This window comes from Dreissena polymorpha, chromosome 3 (genome assembly GCF_020536995.1).
Source record: "Dreissena polymorpha isolate Duluth1 chromosome 3, UMN_Dpol_1.0, whole genome shotgun sequence".
NCBI lineage: Eukaryota > Metazoa > Mollusca > Bivalvia > Myida > Dreissenidae > Dreissena > Dreissena polymorpha.
In genome coordinates, this window is record NC_068357.1 from 64,786,742 (window position 1) to 64,812,744 (window position 26,003).

The following is a 26,003-nucleotide window of genomic DNA, read 5'->3' on the forward strand; positions in this document are numbered from 1 at the left end:
ACAACGTTAGGAAGTTGGCTCCAATAAAGACAAAAACAGTTCAAGATTATCAACCTGGGACAGGATCGAAAGACCTTCGTACCAATGTCGAACGGAGGCAGTTCCTGGTATCCAACGAAGGGACTAAGGAGGTCAAAGAGGTCGTGTTGGAGGAGGACGAACTGCTCAAGACCAAACAAGGAGCCAATACTGTTTGCGAGTTCGATATTGATCCAGATGAACTGTTCGATATTGATCCAGATGAACTGTTGGCCAGTCCAAAACCATTACAGGGAATACCAAAAAATGAGTAGCCCTGCCAAAACAAGGACCCTCACGATCCAATATAGTCCTCAGAAGGTCAAACTGGGGCTCTCTCGAGATAGCCCCACCGTGAAGGAACCTCACTGAAGAACGCCTGATAGAGGATGCCCTTATATAAGGCCAAGAAACAGAACACCAGAAGGTGAAAGGGAAATAGCATGTTCCATTCCAAGAAACAGGACTACAGCAGGGGAAAGGGACTTCACACGTCCTATCCCAAGAAGCCGAACACCTGAACGGGAAAGGGACTTAACATGTCCCATCCCAAAAAGTAGGACGCCAGAAAAGGAAAGTGATTTAACACGTACCATCCACAAAGTCTCCATGCGTCCTACGAGCACTCAGGAACATAAGCAACCGAAAACACAAAGAACCTACGCGGAGGTGTGCAGAATGGATAAGGAACGTACTTTGGATAGAAACCGGAATGTCCGAAGTCGTGAAGAGGTTAAAGAACGTCCCTTTGCCAAGGCCCAAAGAAGGGATCAAGCACGTCCTTATCCCAATTAAGATCACCAAAACTGGATAGGGCACGTACATTAACACGAGATCGGACACCGGATAGGACATCAGAACGTTCCTCAGAAAAACCCATTGCTGTCAGCTATTCTCTGAAAAGGGACATACCTCCATGCTCGGTTCCTAGTAAGTCACTGGAGGAAAAAGAGTATCCAGCAAGACCAATTATATCGGGAAGAAAGTTGCCTCCTCTGAGGGTTACTGTTGGAGAAAACGAAGAGCTACAACCTCCTCGAAAGGTCCGGAAGATAGATACCCACTTACTTACTAGGAACGAGCGAAGAAGGATCGTAAAGTGTATTGTTCCTGGATGTGCCGGAGAGATCAAATACCTTAAGAAACATGTGTTTCATGATCATGATCCTGGCATCTTCTCGGAGAGTTTTCCAGGAGCTGATACAGATATCATTCAAGGCCGTATCCATGCGTTGGAAATGGTAGTCTCATGGCTGAAAGGACGTCCGGGTACCTTGGACGAACTTCTGGAGTTTGTCAAGATGCATACTCTACTCAAAGAACATGAAGTAACTCCAAGACAATCGGAAATAATGACGCACTTTTGCCAGTACCTTGGTCGTCCTGTTCCGGATAAGTTTCAGATACTGCCGCCAAATTCTGTTGCTGTATTTCTCCACTTGAGAGTATTACACCTCATTAGCGCCAGTCTCCAGGTAGAGCGTTGTACGTTCTGGAAGAACTTCTTCACGGGACCCATTTTCCAAAAGCCCCAGAGTGATCAAGAAGAGGATACGGCCAGTATGGAAGGAATACATCAAAATGAATGCAAGGAAGTAGAGCTCCCCATGGCGGTGGATTGTCATTTTCATCCAGATAGGTTGTCCGAGATAACATCCATCCCATGGGAAGAGAATATAACCAAACATCTATATGCTGGACCAGTGGAACCTAACCATCGAGTACGTCTAGGAGGGTCGGTAGCGGTATTTTGTGACCCATCTACTTACCCTACCATCATTCAGCTGAATGTACTACCCAGCAACATTGTTGTAGCATTGTAGCCTCCACCCACATCATGCCCGGAAGTCTCGCCGGTTACTGGATGAAGCAGTGGAGCGTCTACAAAGGTTGTTGCGGTCAGAGCATGTAACGGCGTTTGGAGAAATTGGGATAGACCACTCCGACCCAGAATCCGAATGGGCATATCAATCGGAACTGCTTCAGCGGCTAACACCCCTGGTAAAACGGGAACACGTTCTGGTAATTCATATTAGGGGGATGAAGAATGACTGCGGGACGGAAGCCTACCTGCTTCTTCTTCATCATCTTAAGAAAAGAATCTCCCGCATGCAGAGGATCCACCTGCATTGTTGTACTGGTTATCCATATGTGTTGGAGCGATGGTTGGAGCAGTTCCCCGAGACGTGGTTTGGGTTCACCAGCATGGTAAAGAATTTTGACCGGTACAAACGTGACTCTTTGAATTTGGTGAAGGAATACCGACATCTGTTGGAAACCGATGCGCCCTACTTTAGGCTAGAGGGATAGCCATGGTCTTCACCAAATCAAATTAACAGGACAGCAGAGATCGTGGCCGAACTTCGACAAGTGTCAGCGGACCACATTCTGTCTGTAACTGCAGAAAATTCATAGACGTTGTACCAGATCAAGGATTAATACTTCAGCTATGTCGGTATTCGGGTTTTATTTAAAATTCCATTTGCTGTCAAGTATTAATAAATCATCTTGTTTTGTAAAATGGGGTTATGTAAAAACAATCCCATTGAACAAAAGAAAAAAATGTGAAGTATTGATTTTAATATTGGGGTTTTCAATGGAAGTCCTATGTTGTTCAAACTTTAATATTGGGTGTTTAAAATATCCCAGAAAGTTAAAGAGAGAGTTTATTTTAAAATATATTTTAATTTTGTTTTTAAGCAAATCGCCCGTGGAATGTTAATGCAGTCCTATGTATGTTGCAGTCTGCATCTTCACTTCCGTTTCCGGTTCTCCCACACGGTAGTTCGTCCACCTACATCACTACTTCCGGTTCCGGTACTCCCACCCTGCAGAGGGTCCGCCTCATGAAAGTCAGGGGGGAGTGTTGTGAAACGTCGTTAGACGATACCGGGCCGGACGAGACGTGGACTAGGCCAAACCGGAAGTGTTGTCGAGAGCTGCCCAGACTAGCATGGGCAAAACACGACCACGAGACGCCGCGAAAACAACTCTCTAATTTCACTGTATTTAACCCAGAATAAATCATCTTATTATTAACGTATAAAGGACTTGAGTTGTATTATTAAGTAGAAACACTTCAAGTAGTTCCAAATCCAATATGACGGCCGCCTTCGTACATCAGAGAGACGGTGTGGTGTAGCCCACTGTCCGAAGCCCACTGCAAGATTTGTCGCCAACAAACCGTTTAATCCACACCAGCCAGACAGTGTCACATCCATTCTTTCAACTCTCCAGTGGCCGTCTCTCCAACAACGCCGGCAATTCTTTGATTTAGTCCTCCTCTTCAAAGTCATTAATGGTCTTATCGCTGTTCCTGTCACATACATCCCAACCCCAGCATTTATTAGACCTACCAGACAAAGCAACAGCCTGAAGCTTCTACAACCACATTGCCGAGTGAACGTCTACCAGCACTCCTTTTTCCCAAGAACAATACCATCCTGGAACCTTCTACCTACCTCAGTCGTTACAGCCCCTAGCCTGAACGCGTTCAAGTCAGTAGTCCAGTCTATCCAACACAGCGCCTAGAACATGAGGCATCTTTTTGTACAGTGTATTATACAAGTTGGCCTTATAGCCATTTTATCCGTGCTTGATGCATTCACGCACTCTACCATGTACAGATTTTAACCCTCTTCAGTAGATGTCCACCGTGGCGTTGAAGAGTATCCCATTGAAGTTGAGGCGTTCAGATTGAGCAATTGTAGTGATGTGCAGCCATATAATCGATTATTTATTTATTTATTTATTTATTTTGTTTGTTCACTTATACTTAACATCTTATTCAAATGCTTACAAAATGCATAAGAAAATGCCACTTTGAATGTGGAATATGTCTCGGGTGCAAAATATATTCCGAAAATGTAAACAATAATAAATGACGTCATAGTTACTTTCAAAATGGCGAACGTTGCGTAAATGTTATCGAAAATATTTATGTTTTGATTTGTTTTTTACCTAAGCCGTAAAAGAGTAAGTAGATTCCAATCAGATTAATTTTTATATAAGTTGTATGTGTTTTGGTTAAATAAATTTCCTGTTTAATTTTTAAAACAATTAGGAAGACATCAAGTTTTCCGAGTTTCTGCAGTGACACTGCGTTTTTATATTAATCTAATTATTGTCTGTTGCAACTTTCCGGAGTATGAGTCATACGTGTTGAAGTGATAAACATTCGTTTTAACGAAGGAAAAATCAAATGTAAATATTTGCCAAACGACCATGTTATTTACATTTGAAACTGTTTTTTGTTATTTCCTTTTTGTAACGGAGTGATATTGAGGATACGACTTCTGACTGAACGTGCGGATATGAACATATAATGACTTTTTAAATGTATTATTTTCCTTTATTTTTATATATGAACAAAACTACACTCCGTTCATGTGTAATGTTATGATCGAATTAATTTTAATGACTGACTGACTAATGGGGTTATTTACCCTCGGGACTTCGGTTAAAAACCATTGCCCGAGCACACTGCTTAACATAGAACTCTGCATAAAAAGCCGAAAACGGCCATAAAATGGACAGCCCGATTTTACTGGGCTGTACCATTGATATAAATATAAAACTTTGCAGTGTTGGTGCGGTGCCTTAATAAAAATCTATTGGTTTAAAAATATATAACCTTTATATGAAGCGTTAAAAAGACGCAGTGCTATACAGTGAATAGGCCTAACGCGGTTAAAAAGCGGCGTTTTAATTGGTTGATGCGCTTATATAACGATGGCGCTGATTGGCCGAAATTTCTTGTTAACGATTGCCAGTAGGTCAATCCGTTTTAAAATAGATTTTCCCACGGCAGACTTTGTACTTTTAAGAAAAAGTAAACAATAATGGTTTATATGCAAAAATATCAATGAAAGAAAAGAATGAGTTAATCCAAAAGAACTTGGAGTTGTTTTATAGTATTAGATTACTATGTTTTTGTTACGTTACTGTACTTATTATTAATTTATATCATTCATATGATGTTGTTATTGTATGTTATTCTTTGTATTGTTTTTTAAGGAGGAGAGAGAGAAAGAATAGAATAGCCCAATTTTTATAAGTAAAGATGGTGAAAACACACATACTGTTGTATGTGGCAGCATCATTACCAGACCCACTGTTCAGTATATACTGCAATGGGTTTGTTGGAGTCTTTAGACTTTGTGATCTGTGGTTTAAAAATTTGAATCCAAATAGGACTATTTTAATATATTAATTATAGAAAAAGGAATACACAGATGTGTAATATGTTTGTGTAACAAAATAATAATATTTGAGGGTTTTCCAGATCACAAAGTGGTTGAACATTGCCACAATATGTTTACATGCATAGTCAAGTACCATTTTTATGTGTATGTTTAAAGTTTAAACTAAACGCCAAACAACAAGATCTAATCATAAGAGAGATATGTTTATATCTAAGAACATTTATTAATAGGGATGCCAGAGCCTGATTTAACAGCTCTCAAATGTAGAGTGAAGTTGAATGTGCAAATGCAATTATATGAGAAGGAAAGGAAAAAAAGACAATATATGATATCACATAGAGTGTGTAACTCTCAATTATATATTAATATTGCAATTGAGTATTGAGTTGTTAAAAAAAAAATAATGAGTACAAGTTTAATGTTGAACACTTGCAGACAGGGAATATAGCCGTAATGCTCCAACATAAGACCCTGTCTGTATGGAACTTAAGGAGGATTGGGCTATGGAAAAGAGAGATCCCCCCAGAGTGGCATTAAAACAATATTTAAAAGTGGGTTTACTGGTTTAGTAATAAACCCTTATATGTTAAGGACAATAACTTACGTGTCTCCAAACGGTCACCTTCATAGGGCCACATAAAAATTAAGGGTAAGACAATGTACTTTACAGTTAAAAATAAGACAAAGACAGCTAAATTTGTACAAGATGTACATTATTTACAATATGTACAGGACTATATGCATTTATATATTTAAAATACATGTTGCCACCCTGGAGGGTTGAAAGAAGGAGAGATTTTATGGAAGTGTAGGCCGATGTGGGTGGGGGAAAAGAAGAGCCAGCAGGGGTGGTGTCACTCAGTTGTACTAAGGGAGGTAATTGTGATGATGAAGTCTACAATTGTTGTTTCCCCTGGACCAGAGGGAGTGCACGGTAAATGAAAAATAGTTTGTATACTAATTTTTATAATACTATTGAGGGAAAATTGATAATGGTAAAATGTAAAATGGTAAAAAGACCAAATATTTCCTAGATACGTTAAGATAAACCCAAAAAGCTCTAATCTATCCAATATTATTAGTATACTGATAATAACATTCATTACATTGGAGGAAATAATACTAAAGTACCTTATATGGTATCCAAAATGACAATTAGACAGTAAAACCGAGGCAATTTGCTATATAAAATAGCAATTTAATATAAAAAATTAGGATATTTGCTATAAAAGTAGCAATTTTAACATGAGTTAATGCAATAATAATAAAATTAAGGCAATTTGCTATATAAAATAGCAGTTTTCACAAAAATAAGGAAATTGCTACACAAGATAGCAGTTATAATAATCCTTAATGTGCTCCAAGGTACAAGATTAGTACTTTCAGCAAGGTCGACAATACTTTGTCCTAGATAGGGCTAAATAGGTGTTTATAATGGTATAAGGCCCTGCACCGTGCACTCCAGTCCGACATGGTTCTTCGAGTTTGAAGGGGAAAGGGTGGGGTGTCAAAGAGGAAGGGAGGGGGTGCAATGCAGCCAACAATCCCAGGTTACTGGACAGCCTCGTCCTTTCTTGTAGTAAGAAATGCCATAAAATATGATTATATTAAAAAACTGAAAAATGTAAATGGTGGACTAACGTCATGCTCTCATAAAAAATGTATTAAAATAAAGAAGACCAGGTCAATGCCATTGGCCTGATTTAGAAAGGGCGGGGTAGAACAATAAACCCATTAAAAACTAAAATAAAGGTTGTGTAAAAGCGACACAAATCCAACACAATTATTTGATTACATCAGGTTTGTGCAGAGATTACACATTTTTAAAAGAAAACAGTCACAAGACTGTATAATTAGGTGGGTGTTGGCTGCTCTCCCTCCCCCAATGACCTAGATTTTGTCAGTTATTTGACAATCTAGTAAGTATTTGGCGAGGGCAGAGAAGACCGGGCCCCTAGCTGCTCCCTTGGGGTCTAGCACGTTGGTAAGGTTAAAAACTAGTCCATGGGAGTGCAATGCAGCTTCAAGGTGGTCCCTCTGCGCCTTATGGTTAGGACAGTGTAGCAGCATGTGGGGCGCAGTGAGAGGTTCCTGGCACCTAGGACATGCAGGGTCTATACCGAGGACATACTTTCCTGCGCCACCGGGTAATAGGGTGGTTCCCATCCTCAGGCGCGTGATGGCTCTGTCAAGCACAATGCTTGCCGAGTATCTGTCAGGCGGCCTGAGGGTTTTCGCAGGTCTAGTAAAAGTATGTCGACGGGAAGACAAATTGTCGGTCCGGAGATTCCACTCGCCCAAAACAAATTTCTTTGTCAGGGAGTAGATCTCAGAAGGTGCCAGGGGTTCCCCAACATCTACGGCCCCCCTCAAGAGGCCCTCTTTGGCCCCCCTGTCGGCCTGTTCATTCCCACTGATGTTGACATGTGCTGGACACCATACTAATGTGACCTTTAAAGATTTATCTAGGCACTGTTGATGAAGTTCCAAAATGCTAGCTAAAATATCAGGCCTAGATCTGCTATTTCTGTTTTTTATGGACTCAAGAGATGACATTGAGTCTGATAAAATAGCAGTTTTAGTAGGTTTATTGACCAATATCCAGCACAGAGAGAATTTAATTGCCAAAAGTTCTGCTGTAAAAATAGAGAGATTGTTGCTGAGCCTGTGCGTTTTACTAATGTTTTTTGAAGGGATTACAAAAGAGTTGGCTACCAAACCAGAGTTAGGGCATTTGGAGCCGTCAGTGTAGATTTTTAGATGCTCAGCATACATATTATCTATAAGAGAGAGAGCTTCTGACTTGATGAGTTGTGGCAAGTCAGTTTTCGTTATTTTATTAGAGAGTGATAGGTCAACATCAATGGGTCCAAGCGTCCAGGGGGGGGCCTTGGAGGGCCTCAGGTCTGCTACATGTACCTTGTCGAGACCGGCATCCTCAACCAGGGTCCTAATATTCGCACCAAAAGGTAGGGCGACATGCTTACGCTTAAGTATTTTCCCCTTGACGAAGGTGCCAGTCCCGACAAGTTTGTTTACGGGGTTTGAACCATGCCGAGACTTAACCCTGGCCCAGAAATTGAGGGACTGTTGTTTTCTACGCAAGTCAAGAGGCAACACACCGGCCTCCTCCTCTAGCAGTGCACCCGGTGTACAGTTTAGGGCTCTCAGAGCTATCCTTAGGGCCTTGTGTTGAATGGCATCAACCATTTTTAGGGCGTTTGGCTTAGCACATGCATAGATTTGGGCTCCATAATCTAGCTTTGGACGTATAAGGGACTTGTAGAGTGTTAAGAGGCTATTTTTATCTGATCCGAAACCTGTGCCTCTTAACATTCTCATTAAATTTAGGTCCCTTTCGCACCTTTCTGCCAAATATTTGAAGTGGTGAGTAAAAGTTAACTGTTTATCTAGGTACATGTACATACCTAGAAATTTCACCACTTTTTCAAAGATAATTTTGGTGCCGCCTAAATTTAAGTCCAAAGAGTGCTGAAATTGTTTGCCAAATAGTACTCCTACTGTTTTGGTTGGAGAAATTTTGAATCCCCATTCAATTGCCCATTTCCATATGGAGTCTAAGCCTGCTTGAGCCCTCTTTTGCAGGCGTAACATGTTAGACCCCTTTAACCAAGTGCCTGAGTCATCGGCAAACTGGGAGATAACCATTCCTGAGTCTTTTACGGCATCAGGTAGACCGTTTACGATGAGGGAGAACAGAGTTGGGGATATTACGGACCCCTGAGGGGTTCCGCGGTCAGTTATGGCTACCTCTGATAACTCCCCATCGACCCTGACCTGGATTTTACGGCCCTCTAGGAATGCTCTGAGGTAGTGGAAACAGTATCCAGTGATTCCATAGTCAGCTAGCTTTTTTAGTATGCCGAAGGTCCATGTTAAATCAAAGGCGGCCTGAAGGTCCAAAAAAATTGCTAATACTGATTGCCCTTGATTTTTTGCAGAAAGAATATCATGTTGTAATCTAGCTAGCTGATCAAGAGTAGATCGCCCCTTCCTAAAGCCAGACTGGAAGGGGTTTAGTATGTTATTTGATTCCAATAAGTGTTCTAATCTATTTTTGACCATTATTTCTAGTAATTTACCTGCATGTGATGTTAGACTTATTGGTCGATATGAGTTTGGATCATTTTTGTCTTTACCAGGTTTAGGAATTGGAATCACTGTGGCCTGCTTCCACTCGGGTGGTATCCTGCCTGTCCTATACACCTGATTGAATAGGTTAAGCCAGATTTTTAGAGTTATGGCTGGCATATTTTTAAACATTAAATATGCTATTTTGTCAGGCCCCGTGGCGGTGTTGCTCCTGCTGTTAATAATAATGGCACTTAATAATTCTGTAATAGTGAAAGGTAAATTGAGAGGCGTGTTTTTCATTGGCATTTTAATTTCAGTAACTCCAAATTTATATCCTCGAATATGAACGAGCAGTCGAAGCACTGCTATTAGGGTGCTCTATTTTTTAAGGCAATGCTAACAGATTTATCACATATTGTGATTTTTTCATTCAGCAGTGGAAAAAAAAACTGCAAAAAACTCAAAAATATTGCCTATATTTGTTCATGTTAGCACTTTTCGTTCACATCCGCGAATATGAGTATATACACATTTTAGACGGACCGGATATTGATAATTCCACAGGTACATTAGCGATTTTTTTTCTTCTTTATAAAGTACTGGAAAACTGCACTTTCCCAATTAGGAAAAAACTACAAATTTCCCAATTCCTGTCAACATTTGGGAGCAAAAAATCAAATAAACCTATTTATCAAAATGAAGACTTCAACAACAAGAATTTGCCCAATTTCAGGGTTTTTGCGCACAATTTCCAAGGTAATGTAACAACTTGCCCCTCTGGGCTATAAAAAGTTGTCGCCACTTACGTTCGCCAAATTAAAAATGTTGTCGCCACACTGGGGCTACATTTGGGCAATGAAGATCATATAATTGTAATACAAACAAAAACTGAGCATTTTACAGTATGTTTAATGAATTGATTTAATAACACTGTTATTAATAATAACAACACATTTAACAGTGTTCATTTAATAAAGGCACATTCAATCAGTTGTAAGTCTTGTTGACTGACACCTTCTTAGCAGCCTGAATATGTTGCCACAGGTGCTTCAGCAGCTTTATGGTAATCTGAAAATACAAAAAGGAAATATAATATAATACTAATAATAAATTAATAATCAATTAATGTGTAGTATATAAATAATATTAATGTAAGCTAGCATACTACATAGAGCCCATAGCACTACAATCAAATATACAAATGTAACAAGGGATTGCCAATCAATTTGGTCCCCTACCGGTGAAACTCCACCATTGTCAGATTATTTTTTTATATATTTGTTGCCATAGCAACCAGAATTCTTGACGTAGGATCAAAATGAAATGACTCGCATAATCCCCATATTGCCATTTATCCATGTTTCAAGTTTCAGGAAAAAATATGAAGAACTTTTAAGGTTATTGCAGGATCCAGAAAAGTGTGAAGGACTGACAGACAGACTGACAGACGGAGCACAAACCATAAGTCCCCTCCGGTTTAACCAGTAGGGGACAATAACCATTTGTGTATATCAAATGTCGAATTGATTTTCATGTGCTTAACTATGTTATCTTTTTTAAAACAGTACATCTGGAAGTGAATGAATTGATACAAAGAGTTCACACAGCATAGATTGTGTGTTGGAAATCATATTGAAGGAAAGGAAATTCTGATTAACAACTGTCTCTGTTTGGTTGTTTGTTAGCTGGTGAAAGTAAGCGAGAGACCGTTTGCATTTTTGAATGAGTCTCAACATTATCAGAATCTTATGTTCACTTTTTAAAAGTCGTTATACACTCTGAACTTGCCATTTTGACGAGTAAAACAGAAATATCATGTCACTTTTAAATAGAACCAATACATGTAAAATGGTTAATTATTTTCTATAATAATTAAACACCGATTTTTCTAAAAACAATCGATACTTACCTTTTTGATTGTCATGGTTGTCAACGTAACGGTCTTGAATCGGCTACGACCACTGTGACAAACACTTCACATTTAAGCGCAAAGTCGGTATATTTCAATGTATTCTTCGATGGAAAGATTCGATTTCCATCGAATCTTGGAAATCGATTGCATAACGACTGCCGTAAAGCGGCTGGTAAACAGAGCACCTTATGTCATTTGAAGGAAAAAAATGCGGATTTTCAAAAAATCGCCATTTGCGAAAATTTTTTTAAAAAAGTCTCATTTGGCAACATTTACACTGGGCACTGACTTTACTTGTAAGTTGTGCAAAAACCTTTTAGTTTTACTACTGTACTGCCTTTACTTACTTTAGTTTTTATCGTAACAAATATTCAGATTATAGAAATTTACCTGATAATTGAACCCTGTTAAAACGATACAATCGTCTTACTATTAACCTAATGAAGTGTGAATAGCAAAAATGATAATAGATACCCCAAAACTTTTTGTGGTGTTCACTATCCAGAAAACCTAATGCATACAACTAACAATACTTTTTGGAAGGACACTTTTAAATCATTTGTTGATTTCCGCAAAGTGGGATCATCAAATATAAAGTTCATATTACAAACCCCAATTTTTATAATCCAGATATAACGATTGGTAATAAAAGTGTTTTCCTCAAAACATGGTTTGAAAATGGTGTACATTTTATTTGTGATTTGATTAAAAACGAATAAGGATTAGAATTGTATAGCTATGACGATCTGTGGAAAAAATACAATTTCTATCCAAACCGCTTGCATTATATAGGTATTGCTAATGTAGTACCTTGTACTTGAAAAAATATGGTTTGTTTGAGAAAACCCCTGCTCTTAATACAATTGCGCATTTAACCCTTTCAGTGCGGGAACCGAATTTTGAAGGCCTTTGCAAACAGTTTGGATCCAGATGAGATGCAACAGAATGTGGCGTCTCATCAGGATCCAAACTGTTTGCTATTCTGATAATATTCTTTGAAAAAAATCAAAGAAAATGCTAATTTTAGAAATTTAGCAGATGACAAATTTCCCAGCATGCAAAGGGTTAAACAATCTTGACCTTGTTAAGCCTTTCGTTCCCCTACAAGTGATATCCATTTTAAAATATCAATAAGGAACTAAGCCCATGTATAATATTGTTAAAACAAACGACACATTACCTACATATGTTTGTCAAAATGGACGAGCAACTTTGAAACAAATGAATCAAAAACTGGATCCATATTTTCAGAATGCCATTTTCTATTACCAAAGATTTATCACTACAGTGGTTTCTGTATAAAATTATACACAGAATTATTGGTACAAACTATTTTTTTAATAAAATCAATTTTCTAGCATCTGCAGAATGCTCTTTCTGTCATAATATGCCGAAAACAATCGAGCACATATTTTGGGGAATGTAGACATGTATATTTTTTTATTGCAAAACTGTTTAAAGGATTTGAGGTATTCACCGACTTTAAAAATGCGCCATCGTTTATGTTAGGATATAAAAACACTAGTGTTCCTCTCAATCTTACATTCCTTCTCACTAAATTTTTTATTTCTAATTGTAAAATGAATAAAAAATACCTACTATTATCGCAGCAAAATCATATTTTGCAATCCAGTATAATATTTTAAAGGAAATGAATGTCTTCTGCAATCTAGATTCTAACGTTATATATAAAAAGTGTGAATAGATTAAGGGCCCACTGTGATTTTACTGGAAAATTGTTAAGAACATCCAAATACAGGGTATCTGTACAATAAACTAATGATTTTCAGGTTAGTGACCAGACGTGTGAGTTGTGGGCGGGTGCAGCATGGGCGGTGAGACCTCGCAGCGGGACGACTGCTCCGACCTTCACCTCCAGACTGCCTTCAAGAAACTCAAAGTGCAATCACAGTGGTATGCATATTTATGAACTGTGTGTGGACTGCATTTGCTGTCAGCCTGCATGGGCTGATATGCTGATCTGGGATGACACTTTATGCACATGGATAATCAGTAAAATGAGGTGCATCAAAAGCCTTGGTTGTAAAGAGAATCTCTGTAGGTTGTTTTGCAGGTTGCTTGGAAGATATTTGGTATTTGGTGTCTCGCTATGGGAGAATAAGAACCATATCCTGTACACCTTGTGACTGATCCCCTTACTTATTGTGTTAGATATAGATAAAAGTGCTGTACTCATAACTTCTTTATTTTCAAGTGTGCTTTTTCAGTTCTATTAAGGATACCAGGGTAATTACTAATAAGTCATACCAGATCACACAGGTTAATCAGGGACGATGCTTTGTGCTTTTATGGAATTTTTCTTTTAAAAGAAGCCCCTTCTTAAGAAGATCCAGTTAGGACATAAAGTGTTGCCCCTTATTAGCCTGTGTAGTCTGCACAGGCTAAGCTGGGACAACAATTTACTCACAACTGTCACATACGTTTATATGGTTTCTTCTTTGTTGTGTTTCAGGACTCTGGGCCAGTCGGCATCTGACGTGAAGAATGTGACAGAGCTGTGGTCGAGGTAGGTATGGGGAGGCTAGAACATTGTCATATGAGCAGCGCAACGCCAAATTGGGCCTTAGTTTCTGGGAAAACTGATCTTAATGCATTGCATGTGCATAAAGTGTCGTCCCAGATAAGCCTATGCAAATCATGTGTGGAGTGGAGCGTGTGTGGACTGCACAGGCCAATCTGGGACGACACTTTACACACACACATTAAGCCATCCTCTAGAGCAAGCCTCATATAGACATTTTTATGTTTATGGTTGCAACTATAATCTATCAAAGTGTTTTGGAGCATCCATCAGGTTGAAATACACTTATTCCATTTCACATAGGGTCCCATTATAAAACCGCAAACTCTAAAAGCCTTCTTCTTGTATTTCCTATATATCAAATTTTGCAAGACTGGTATCATTTTAAAGATAAATTTGTCCTCTTTCAATAAATGCAGTCAAAATATATGATCTGGCAACTTCTAAGAAAGTCGAAATTCGCCTTATGGCAAGCTTCCCCGGAAGAGAAATTTGTATAAAAGCCCCATACTTAAATAAACACGCCCCAAACGTTCATATTTCAATGTAATTTACAATGAAATGCACCAAAATGCTGCTGACACACATAGGATTCAAGAAATAGTCACAAAAAGCATGGGTGCTATTACTTAATCGCTTTTAAACCCGAAAAGAAAAGAAACTCTTTAGAAATAGGCACTTCCATTGGAATGGACCATATAGGGATACAAAATGATTTCTTGTACTGTCACCATTAGATGTTCTGATATCCTTGTAAATAGCATTGTTCATAAAATATGAACTTTTTATGTCCCCCACTATAGTAGTGGGGGAAATATTGTTTTTGCCCTGTCTGTTGGTTGGTCTGTTGGTTGGTTGGTTTGCGCCAACTTTAACATTTTGCAAAAACTTTTGCTATATTGAAGATAGCAACTTCATATTTGGCATGCATGTGTATCTCATGAAGCTGCACATTTTGAGTGGTGAAAGGTCAAGGTCATCCTTCAAGGTCAGAGGTCAAATATATGTGGCCAAAATCGCTCATTTTATGAATACTTTTGCAATATTGAAGATAGCAACTTGATATTTGGCATGCATGTGTATCTCATGGAGCTGCACATTTTGAGTGGTGAAAGGTCAAGGTCATCCTTCAAGGTCAGAGGTCAAATATATGTGGCCCAAAGCGTTTATTTTATGAATACTTTTGCAATATTGAAGATAGCAACTTGATATTTGGCATGCATGTGTATCTCATGGAGCTGCACATTTTGAGTGGTGAAAGGTCAAGGTCATCCTTCAAGGTCAGAGGTCAAATATATGTGGCCCAAATCGCTTATTTTATGAATACTTTTGCAATATTGAAGATAGCAACTTCATATTTGGCATGCATGTGTATCTCATGGAGCTGCACATTTTGAGTGGTGAAAGGTCAAGGGCATCCTTCAAGGTCAAATATATGGGTCAAAATTGCTCATGTAATGTCACTTCTGCAATATTGAAGCTAGCAATTTTATATTTGAAATGCGTGTGTATCTCAAGGAGCTGCACATTTTGAGTAGTGAAGGGTCAAGGTCATCCTTCATTTTATAAAGCGCTTGTAATAAGACATTTACCTGTACATATAATGACTACTTTTGACTGTTGCGAAATAGTACAACTATCCAGCATATTGTGTCTGGTTTTGCTGGGAAATACTGATATTCGTTTGATTAATGTCTGTTTGTGTAAAATTCACACTTTGTTATGAAATTATGTTTTGATCTGTTACTTTTTTATGTATAGTATTAAAGCATCTTTAGTTTATTGGAGCCGTGCTCTTGGATAACAGGGCTTAATGTATGTGTGTAAAGTGTCGTCCCAAAGGCTTATCAAGGACAACACTTTCCGTCTAGTGTAAAGTGTCGTCCCAAAGGCTTATCAAGGACAACACTTTCCGTCTAGACTGGATTTCTGTTTAGAAAAGACTTCCTTTTAATAAAATGTTCCATAAAAACTTAAAGTGTCATCCCTGACAAGGCTGTGTGGATTGCATGGGTCAATCTGTGATGACATTATATGCACATTCATTAAGCCCCTTTTTAGCTCACCTGAGCACAACGTGCTCATGGTGAGCTTTTGTGATCGCCTTTTGTCCGTCGTGCGTTGTCCGTTGTGCGACATCAACATTTGCCTTGTTCACTCTCTAGAGGCCACATTTATTGTCCAATCTTCATGAAATTTGGTCAGAAGATTTGTCCCACTGACATCTTTGATGAGTTCAAAAATGGTAACCTTTGCTTGAAAAACATGGCTGCCAAGGGGCGGGGCATTTTTCCTTATATGGCTATAGTAAAATCTTGTTAACACTCTAGAGGCCACATTTATTGTCCAATCTTAATGAAACTTGGTCAGAAGATTCATCATAATAATATCTTGGACGAATTCGAAAATGATGCCGGTTGGTTGAAAAACATGGCCGCCAGGGGGCGGGGCATTTTTCCTTATATGGCTATAGTAAAACCTTGGTAACACTCTAGAGGTTAAATTTATTTTCTGATCTTCATGAAATTTGCTCAGAAGATTTGTCCCACTGATATCTTTGATGAGTTCAAAAATGGTAACCTTTGCTTGAAAAACATGGCTGCCAAGGGGCGGGGCATTTTTCCTTACATGTATATGGCTATTGTAAAATCTGTTTAACACTCTAGAGGCCACATTTATTGTCCAATCTTAATGAAACTTGGTCAGAAGATTCATCATAATAATATCTTGGACGAGTTCGAAAATGATGCCAGTTGGTTGAAAAACATGGCCGCCAGGGGGCGGGGCATTTTTCCTTATATGGCTATAGTAAAACCTTGTTAACACTCTAGAGGTCACATTTATTTTCCAATCTTCATGAAATATGGTCAGAAGATTTGTCTTAATGATATCTTGGATGAGTTCGAAAATGGTTACGTTTGCTTGAAAAACATGGCCGCCAAGGGGCGGTGCATTTTTCCTTATATGGCTATATAAAGCTATAGTAAAATCTTGTTAACACTCTAGAGGCCACATTTTTTGTCCGATCTTCATGAAATTCGGTCAGAAGATTCATCCCAATAATATCTTGGACGAGTTCAAAAATGATGCCGGTTTATGGCAAGCGGTTCGACGCATAATCCCAAGAAACTAGGTTTCTCATGAGAACCTAGGTTCTCAGAATGAGAACCTAGGTTCTCATGAGAACCTAGGTTTTCAAATGAGAACCTAGGTTCTCATGAGAACCTAGGTTTTCAAATGAGAACCTAGGTTCTTTTGAAAACCTAGGATACCAAACGAGAACTTAAGTTCTCAGTTCATATGAAAAACCTAGTTTCTCATGAGAACCTAGGTTCTCAAGCGTAAACCAAGGTTTTCAAATGAGAACCTAGGTTCTCATGAAAACCTAGGTTCTCATGAGAACCTAGGTTCTCATGAGAAACATGGTTTCTTGGGACTTCATAAACCTTGGTTCTCATGAGAACCTAGGTTTTCATGAGAACCTAGGTTCTCGTGAGAAACCTGGTTTCTTGGGATTTCAATAACCTAGGTTCTCATGAGAACCTAGGTTCTCTGAGAACCTAGGTTCTCAGAGAACCTAGGTTTTCATGAGAACCTAGGTTCTCTGAGAAACCTAGTTTCTTGGGATTATGCGTCGAACCGCGTGCCATAATTAACCTCCAGTTGTCTCCCATTGCTTGGTACACGCTGGCCGAATATATGTAACATGAATAGAAATAGGCGTGAAACCGTGAATGTTTCTCCCCAAGAGCATTTTCTGAACAATGTTCAGACAATACTCAGTAATATTCTACGAAACTTATCTGTTGAATATTTGTGATCACAGGCATTAGCCGTCAGTGACCGCCTCTTGTTCATGTTTCCGTGCATGGGTGTTATTTAGGAATGAAATTAGTAAAGTAATCGGTCGACATTGGTCTGAACACGTTAATAAAAAATTGAACTGTTTATGAAATACATCTTTGATTGTAAATATTATTTTGAGACTAAAAATTCAGATCAATCGTTACATAATATATTGTTACAGCATTAAATGAGTTTCAAATATTCAATTCCCTTGTTCGGGCCTCAAACGACTGTACGGTACAGTTTTCTATTTTAAGTATGTCTGTGACCTACATGTAGGAAGCAATCATTATCGTATAAAATACAAGTTTTATCTCTATTGATTATGTGTAATAATGTATTATTCAATAGTAAGATATCGGCAACACTGCAAGAAAAACTTATGCGCTAAAGACTTTGCAAACATATTTCAATAGCTTGATATATCTGCAAAAATAAAGTTCTTAACGGCGTGTTTTCATTCTGTCCAGCCCGTGTGTAATCATATGTGAACCCCATTGATCCTGCGCCCTGAATAATATGTGTCCCGTATTCCAAACGAGCAAGTTTACGCCGTCCGACGCGTAATTCTGAAAACCTAGGTTCTCAGAGAACCTAGGTTTTCAGAGAACCTAGGTTTTCAGAGAACCTAGGTTTTCAAAGAACCTAGGTTCTCATGAGAACCTGGGTTCTATGAGAACCTTGGTTCTCATAATGAAAACCTAGGTTCTCATGAGAACCTAGGTTTTCTGAAAACCTAGGTTCTCAGAGAACCTAGGTTCTCAGAGAACCTATGGTTCCCAAATGAAAACCACGGATATGGCAAGCAGTTCAACGCATAATCCCAAGAAACTAGGTTTTTCATGAGAACCTAGGTTCTCATGAAAACCTAGGTTTTCAAATGAGAACCTAGGTTCTCAAAAGAACCTAGGTTTTCAAATGAGAACCTAGGTTCTCATGAAAACCTAGGTTCTCATTTGAAAACTTGGGTTCTTGACGCCATGTGCAATCTTCAAGCGAGAACCTATGTTCTCATTCTGAGAACCTAGGTTCTCATTCTGAGAACTTAGGTTCTCATGAGAAACCTAGTTTCTTGGGATTATGCGTCGAACCGCTTGCCATACGGGTTGGTTGAAAAACATGGCCACCACAGGGGCGGGGCTATTTTCCTAATATGGCTATAGTAAAACCTTGTTTACACTCTAGAAGTCACATTTATTTTCCGATCATCATGAAACTTGGTCAGAAGATTTGTCCCAATGATATCTTGGATGAGTTCGAAAATGGTTTTGGTTGCTTAAAAAACATGGCCACCAAGGGCGGGGCATTTTTCCTTATATGGCTATAGTAAAACCTTGTTAACACTCTAGAGGCCACATTTATTGTCCAATCTTCATGAAATTTGGTCAGAAGATTGGTCTTATTGATATCTTGGATGAGTTCGAAAATAATTATGTTTGCTTGAAAAAAATGGCTTCCAATGGGCGGGGCTATTTTCCTTATATGGCTATAGTTAAATCTTGTTAACACTCTAGAGGCCACATTTACTGTCCGATCTTCATAAAACTTGGTCAGAAGATTTATCCGGATAATATCTTGGATGAGTTCAAAAATGATGCCGGTTGGTTGAAAAACTTGGCTGCCAGGGGGCGGGGCATTTTTCCTTATATGGCTATAGTAAAACCTTGTTAACACTCTAGAGGCCACATTTATTTTCCGATCTTCGTGAAACTTGGTCAGAAGATTTGTCCCAATAATATCTTGTTATCTCAGGTGAGCGACTTTGGGCGTTTTCAGGCCCTCTTGTTTCCAGACTGCAGCTCATTTAATGTTTTATATTGTCACTTGTTATCCAATAAACAGGAAACTGTAGCACCTGTATGTTGCATATATTTAGACACAATAGTGCCAGTGCCTCATCGACCAAGCATCCTAAAGAACGGAGTGAGAGGAAATCAGCCTGTCTCAGAATGGAGCCCTACCCCCAGGACTTCTTGTGTTCCATTGAGAAACTCTCCTTTCATTCAGAAGACTGCAGAAAGAAATCTTGCCGGTACCTTGTTTGCAAATGCTTACAACATTTTGTTATTGAGTCTTAGAAATTGGTTTAATGCATTATTGTAAAGTGTTGACCCAGATTTGCCTGTGCAGTGCGCACAGGCTTATCAGGGCAACACTTTCAGTCTAAACTGGATTTTTGCTAAAAAGGGACTTCCTTTAAAGGAAAAAATAGAATGAAAACTTAAGTCTGAAAAGGCTTATCAGGGACTATTCTATATATAGCACATACCCTGTTTACCCAGAGCAAGGCACAATTGTCTTGAACATTAAATATTTACCATGGGGAAGAGTATTTTTGTATGCATTGGACAAAATAAAAGTGGTCAAAAATAAGATTTGGATCTAGTCAGTGTTGAAATAGCCACCCCAGTTACATCTGAAGACATTTTAAAGATCATTATTTTAAAAATGTAGCTCTTATTTTTACAATTACACAACAGTTTGAATTTTTAACAATTGAATCAAAATACGTAACTAAGTGGTACAGGGTTAAGCTCAACCCTCAATATCTTACGACCTTGCTGCAAATCTTCTTGTCATGTATACCTCGGCTTCATAAAATAATCTATACATGTATTCTGAATATCTTTGGTTGTTACAGATGCAGTGAACTCAGACTGAAGTCGAAGAAAAAGTTCAACTATGCCAACGCCTCTCTTCAATGCAGACCCATTCTGCGTGATGCTAAACTGAAGTTTCACCACTCTGAGAAAGACACAAAACATTTAATACGCGCTGCACGGCTCAAAATTCACAAGCAGGGAAAGCTGGCCTGCGAACTTGGTACTTGCCAAAAAGTGCCGACAAACGCTTTTGCAGCAAAACAACCCCCCTTATCTTGCCCTGTTTCCTTCCTTACCAGCACTAGTCAGTCGTCTTTGTTTGGTTCAACAAGCAAAGAAACAATGGCAGATTTTAGTTCCGTGTTTAGTGGTAAGAAATCTTGTTCTGACGGTAGTTCATCGATCAAAACTGTCAAGTTTGGTGACCATAGGTCCCATTCAGGGCCGGTAAAGAGGACTCGAGACCAGGCCTGTAGTGACAGAAACAGTTACAGCGACTGCGGGAAAGAGCTCAGATCCTCTGAGGGGGCAAGATTGGACGATACCAGTGTAGATGAGCTGGCTGGGTACTTTGAAGACTTTGTGCATATTCCTAAGAAAATGTCGTCAATGGCTGAGATGATGTACACTTAGTTGTAAACCCTGTCATACTTCTTTTGTTGGGGTTGTTGTAGTCACATTGTCTGTTGATTTGTCTGTTGGTTGGTTTGTAAGTTAGAATAAAATGTTGTAGGTTTTCTGAGTGAATCACATTCCTCCTTCAATTAAATTGAAGCTTCAAATATTTTAATTGTGGCTACAAGTATGTTATCACCATGAAGTGAATATGTGCGTGACACTTTTGATGCCCAGTGACAAACACATTAATGAGTTAATTGCTTAGAAAATATCTGACAAAGAATTTCATGGGTTAGTCACAATTTTGACTAAGCTTTAGTTATTTGTAAGGTGCATGTATTCTTATAATTTTGTTGGTTTTTGAAAAAAAATCAATGTGAAAAGTGTGTTCATATGTGTGAACAGTTGATAATTTACTTGGTGAGTGTGCTGATTACTTTGACATGGAACGGTTATGTTGTTTGACTGTTATGTTGTTTGACTGTTATTTGTTTGCTGTTCTGTCACTTTGCTTGTGTTGAGCACAATTTTTTTCATTTTCCCTCCTTTTTAGCTCACCTGAGCACAATGTGCTCGTGGTGAGCTTTTGTGATCGCCTTTTTCCGTCGTCCGTTGTGCGTTGTTGGGCGTCAACATTTGCCTTTTTAACTCTCTAGAGGGCACATTTATTGTCCAATCTTCATGAAATTTGGTCAGAAGATTGGTCTCAATGATATCGTGGATGAGTTCGAAAATGGTTACGTTTGCTTGAAAAACATGGCTGCCAAGGGGCGGGGCATTTTTTCCTTATATGACTATATATGGCTATAGTAAAATCTTGTTAACACTCTAGAGGCCACATTTATTGTCTGATCTTCATGAAACTTGGTCAGAAGATTCATCCCAATAATGTCTTGGATGAGTTCGAAAATGATGCTGGTTGGTTGAAAAACATGGCGGCCAGGGGGCGGGGCATTTTTCCTTATAGGCTATAGTAAAACCTTGTTAAAACTCTAGAGGCCACATTATTTTCCGATCTTCATGAAACTTGCTCAGAAGATTTGTCCCAATGATATCTTGGATGAGTTAAAAAATGGTAACCTTTGCTTGAAAAACAAGGCTGCCAAGGGGTGGGGCATTTTTCCATATATGGCTTTAGTAAAATCTTGTTAACACTCTAGAGGCCATATTTATTGTCCAATCTTCATGAAACTTGGTCAGAAGATTCATCCCAATAATATCTTGGACGAGCTCGAAAATGATGCCGGTTGGTTGAAAAACATGGCCGCCAGGGGGTGGGGCATTTTTCTTTGTATGGCTATAGTAAAACCTTGTTAACACTCTAGAGGCCACATTTATTGTCCAATCTTCATGAAATTTGGTCAGAAGGTTTGTCTTATTGATATTTTGGATGAGTTCGAAAATGGTTACGTTTGATTGAAAAACATGGCTGCCAAGGGGCAGGGCATTTTTCCTTATATGGCTATAGTAAAATCTTGTTAACACTCTAGAGGCCACATTTATAGTCCGATCTTCATGAAACTCTGTCAGAAGATTCATCCCAATAATATCTTGGACGAGTTCAAAAATGATACTGGTTGGTTGAAAAACATGGCCACCACGGGGGCGGGGCATTTTTCCTTATATGGCTATTGTAAAACCTTGTTAACACTCTAGAGGTCACATTTATTTTCCGATCATCATGAAACTCTGTCAGAAGATTTGTCCCAATGATATCTTGGATGAGTTCGAAAATGGTTTTAGTTGCTTTAAAAACATGGCCACCAGGGGGCGGGGCATTTTTCCTTATATGGCTATAGTAAAACCTTGTTAACACTTTAGAGGCCATATTTATTGTCCAATCCTCATGAAATTTGGTCAGAAGATTGGTCTCAATGATATCTTGGATTAGTTTGAAAATAATTATGTTTGCTTGAAAAACATTGCTTCCAAGGGGCGGGACAATTTTCCTTATATGGCTATAGTAAAATCTTGTTAACACTCTAGAGGCCACATTTATTGTCCAATCTTCATGAAACTTGGTCAGAAGATTCATCAAGATAATATCTTGAACGAGTTCAAAAATGATGCCGGTTGGTTGAAAAACATGGCTGCCAGGGGGCGGGGCATTTTTCCTTATATGGCTATAGTTAAACCTTGTTAACACTCTAGAGGCCACATTTATTTTCCGATCTTCATGAAACCTGGTCAGAAGATTTCTCCCAATAATATCTTGTTATCTCAGGTGAGCGACTTTGGACCTTTCAGGCCCTCTTGTTTTGTTACCAGTACTGTCTAACACAACTGTTCTCTATTTTATACTAACACATTATTTAACTTATTCGTCACGTTTAAGTTTGCTGTCAGTGCTATGTTAATATGAAACATTGAGGAGTGTTTTTTGCCATACAATTCACCATATTTTGAAAAGATTATAAGCTTTGGTTTGTTTGTAACTTATCTTGGTCATTTATTCAAAATTAAATATAATTAGTTTATGTTGTTTTGAAATCGCTTACATAGACATATTTATGATAAACATAAATTATTTGGCATTATTTTACTAACAACGTTTTTAATCTTACAATCTTATTATTTAAGTTAAACAGTATAATGGTCATGCAAATTGTTGAGGTAACATTTATATATAGTTTAATTTAAGTGCTTATTGTCGTCTTCAAATAGTCTTCTAAGGCTTGACTAACAGCTTGACATAAGTATAACTAAGATGCACTACATACATGAGAATGAAGTTCCATGCGTGATTCTGCGTGTACTTCTATTACTGTTTACTACCATAGTAAACTTAGGTACCTTGGAAAATCACTACAACTGCATCTCTTAGAATAGTTAATTATTTTAAATGTTGTGTATTATCTAAGTTGAGATATTCCACTTAAAATCAAGCATGTACAAAAATGACAGATGTAGACATCTTCAACGAAACTGTTTTCTTGTCTAAAACAATAAGGTATGTTGAGGGAGAATGCAATTATTTATTGGAAGTATTTGGCAGTGTACTTTGTAATCAGACTCTTTTGTAAAAAAAATGTGTTATGTATGATTGAATGAAAAATTGTCATTACGCAGAGGTTACGAAATAAACACTTTGTACATACAGAGATGTTTCAAACTATGCACCTTGTAGTTCTGTTGTTAAAGAACCATTTGCTTTAAATGTGGAATGGAAAAGCTGTGCAAACACCTAGAATGCTGAAAACTGTGTCCGTGTTGTTCTGCTACGCTCTGAGCTAAAAAAAGAACGAGGAATTTCATCAGAACTTTCATCATTTGCACAAATAAAATGAGCTTAGCTATGTGAAAACGGGGCTTTATGCATGTGCGGAAAGAGTCGTCCCAGATTACATGTATGTGCAGTCCGCACAGGCACATCAGTTACAACACTTTCCGCTTTTATGTAATTTTTTGTTTAAAGGAATTCACTTTTAAAGATAAATCCAGTTAAAGGGGAAAGTGTAAGTAAGCATATTGCATAAATTCGCCCTATTTTGGAAAGCTGTTATTGTTCCCTACCGGTTTCACCAGAGGGGACTTATGGTTTGCGCTCCGTCTGTCTGTCTGTCCGTCTGTCCGTCACACATTTCTGGATCCTGTGATAACTTTGAAAGTTCTTAATATTTTTTCATGAAACTTGGAACATGGATAGATGGCTATATGGACATTATGCACGTCATTTCATTTTGTTCCTACGTAAAAAATTCTGGTTGCTATGGCAACAAATAGACTAGAAATACTGCTGAAAATGGTGCTTTCCTGGATCCTGCGATAACTTTAAAAGTTCTTAATATTTTTTCATGAAACTTGGAACATGGATAGATGGCAATATGGACATTATGCACGACATTTCATTTTGTTCCTACGTCAAAAATTGTGGTTGCTATGGCAACCAAAAAAAAAAAATTCTGAAAATGGTGGAATTTCTGACAATGGTGGAGCCGGTAGGGGACCATATTGCTTGACAATAGCCTTGTTTATTCTTGATGCAGATTCAATGAACAGTTTTTGGGAATAGGAATACAAAAAGACCTGTTTAGGGACAAATCACAGTTGGTAGACGAATCATGGACTTCATCTTGGAAAACGTTTTTACCCCTTATTTTGGGTCAAAATCTGCAAACTTCTGAAAATCTGTTCAACACACAGTTTTTGAGACTATATTTAAACTATAAACAAAGTCTTTATTCTATTTCTGTTTAAGACGTTCGTCATCGCGTAATTCGTATCTTGTAAAAAATCAGCCGATAGAATTTTCCCTACTTCTGACTTGTCCTTTATCACACCTCTGCTGTTACCACTAACCCTCAGATACCCTGATTGGTAATGAAGGTATTAAGTTCATACTATTATTAATTGTCTTTAATTTGATTTTATATTGAACAATACACGTCTGCCTGTGAAGCGGTGTTTATATTTTTTTCTGAGGGCAGTATCGAGTCGTCCATGATGTTAATGGCGTCTCGCTTCTTAATAAAAAGATCTACATGTACCACTTAAAATAAGTGTTGCGCAGTTAACATTTGAGTGTTTAGTGTTATACCAATTGTCTCTGGACCGTGCAGCCGCATACGAAAACCAATCTCAATATCAAAGTACTGACAGTACTGGTGTGACGATGCTTTTGAGGATGGATATTCAAGCATCAATTTAAGTTTATCTACATCACAACAATTGTGATTGCGGGTACAAAACTAATTGGTTTCTAAAAAATAATGCCAAAAAAATAATTTTGGTACGAAACAAAGTTTGGGTACGAAAACAAATTGGGAAAAAAATAATTTGGGTACGAAAACAAATTGGTTATGAAAAAAAAATTGGGTACAAAAAAAAATTTGGGTACGAACAAAATTGGGTACATAAAGTTTGGGTACGGAAAAAAATTGGGTTTGGGGAAGAAGTACCCGTTGGGAACTTGACCCACAATCGCACATTTTCGGCCCTTTCCGTCAAACATCGGATGAGTACCTCGAAGAAAATAGTATGAATACACATTTCGGAAGCGGTAATGATTTCCTACCTACGCGCGTCAAAATGTTAGCGAAATATGTAAACAAAGTGGTAGCCTGTCAGGAATGTTTGAAATAACGAAGAAAATCGTGTATTGATGTTAGTTAATTGAAGAAATGTACAGAAAATATGTTCAATAAGCAACGGCGATATTTTTCTCA

At 38.3% G+C, this 26,003-nt stretch overlaps 2 protein-coding genes across 3 annotated transcripts; both read left to right on the forward strand.

The window, feature by feature from the left end:
• Positions 1–1,256: 1,256 nt before the first annotated feature.
• LOC127872290 (uncharacterized) lies at positions 1,257–2,328 on the forward strand. Its single transcript, XM_052415620.1, has 2 exons — positions 1,257–1,739; positions 1,834–2,328. Exons 1-2 carry the CDS (start codon positions 1,257–1,259, stop codon positions 2,326–2,328), a joined length of 978 nt encoding a protein of 325 aa, XP_052271580.1.
• Positions 2,329–3,843: 1,515 nt separating this feature from the next.
• LOC127874507 (oxidative stress-responsive serine-rich protein 1-like) lies at positions 3,844–23,937 on the forward strand. 2 transcript variants are annotated; one of them, XM_052418871.1, is made up of 5 exons: positions 3,844–3,993; positions 13,020–13,143; positions 13,703–13,756; positions 19,494–19,649; positions 20,259–23,937. In XM_052418871.1, exons 2-5 carry the CDS (start codon positions 13,058–13,060, stop codon positions 20,851–20,853), a joined length of 891 nt encoding a protein of 296 aa, XP_052274831.1. In that variant the 5' UTR covers positions 3,844–3,993; positions 13,020–13,057; the 3' UTR covers positions 20,854–23,937. The 2 variants fall into 2 exon arrangements, with proteins under 2 accessions (XP_052274831.1, XP_052274832.1); XM_052418872.1 differs by having other exon boundaries at positions 19,503–19,649.
• The last annotated feature ends 2,066 nt before the right edge of the window (positions 23,938–26,003 follow it).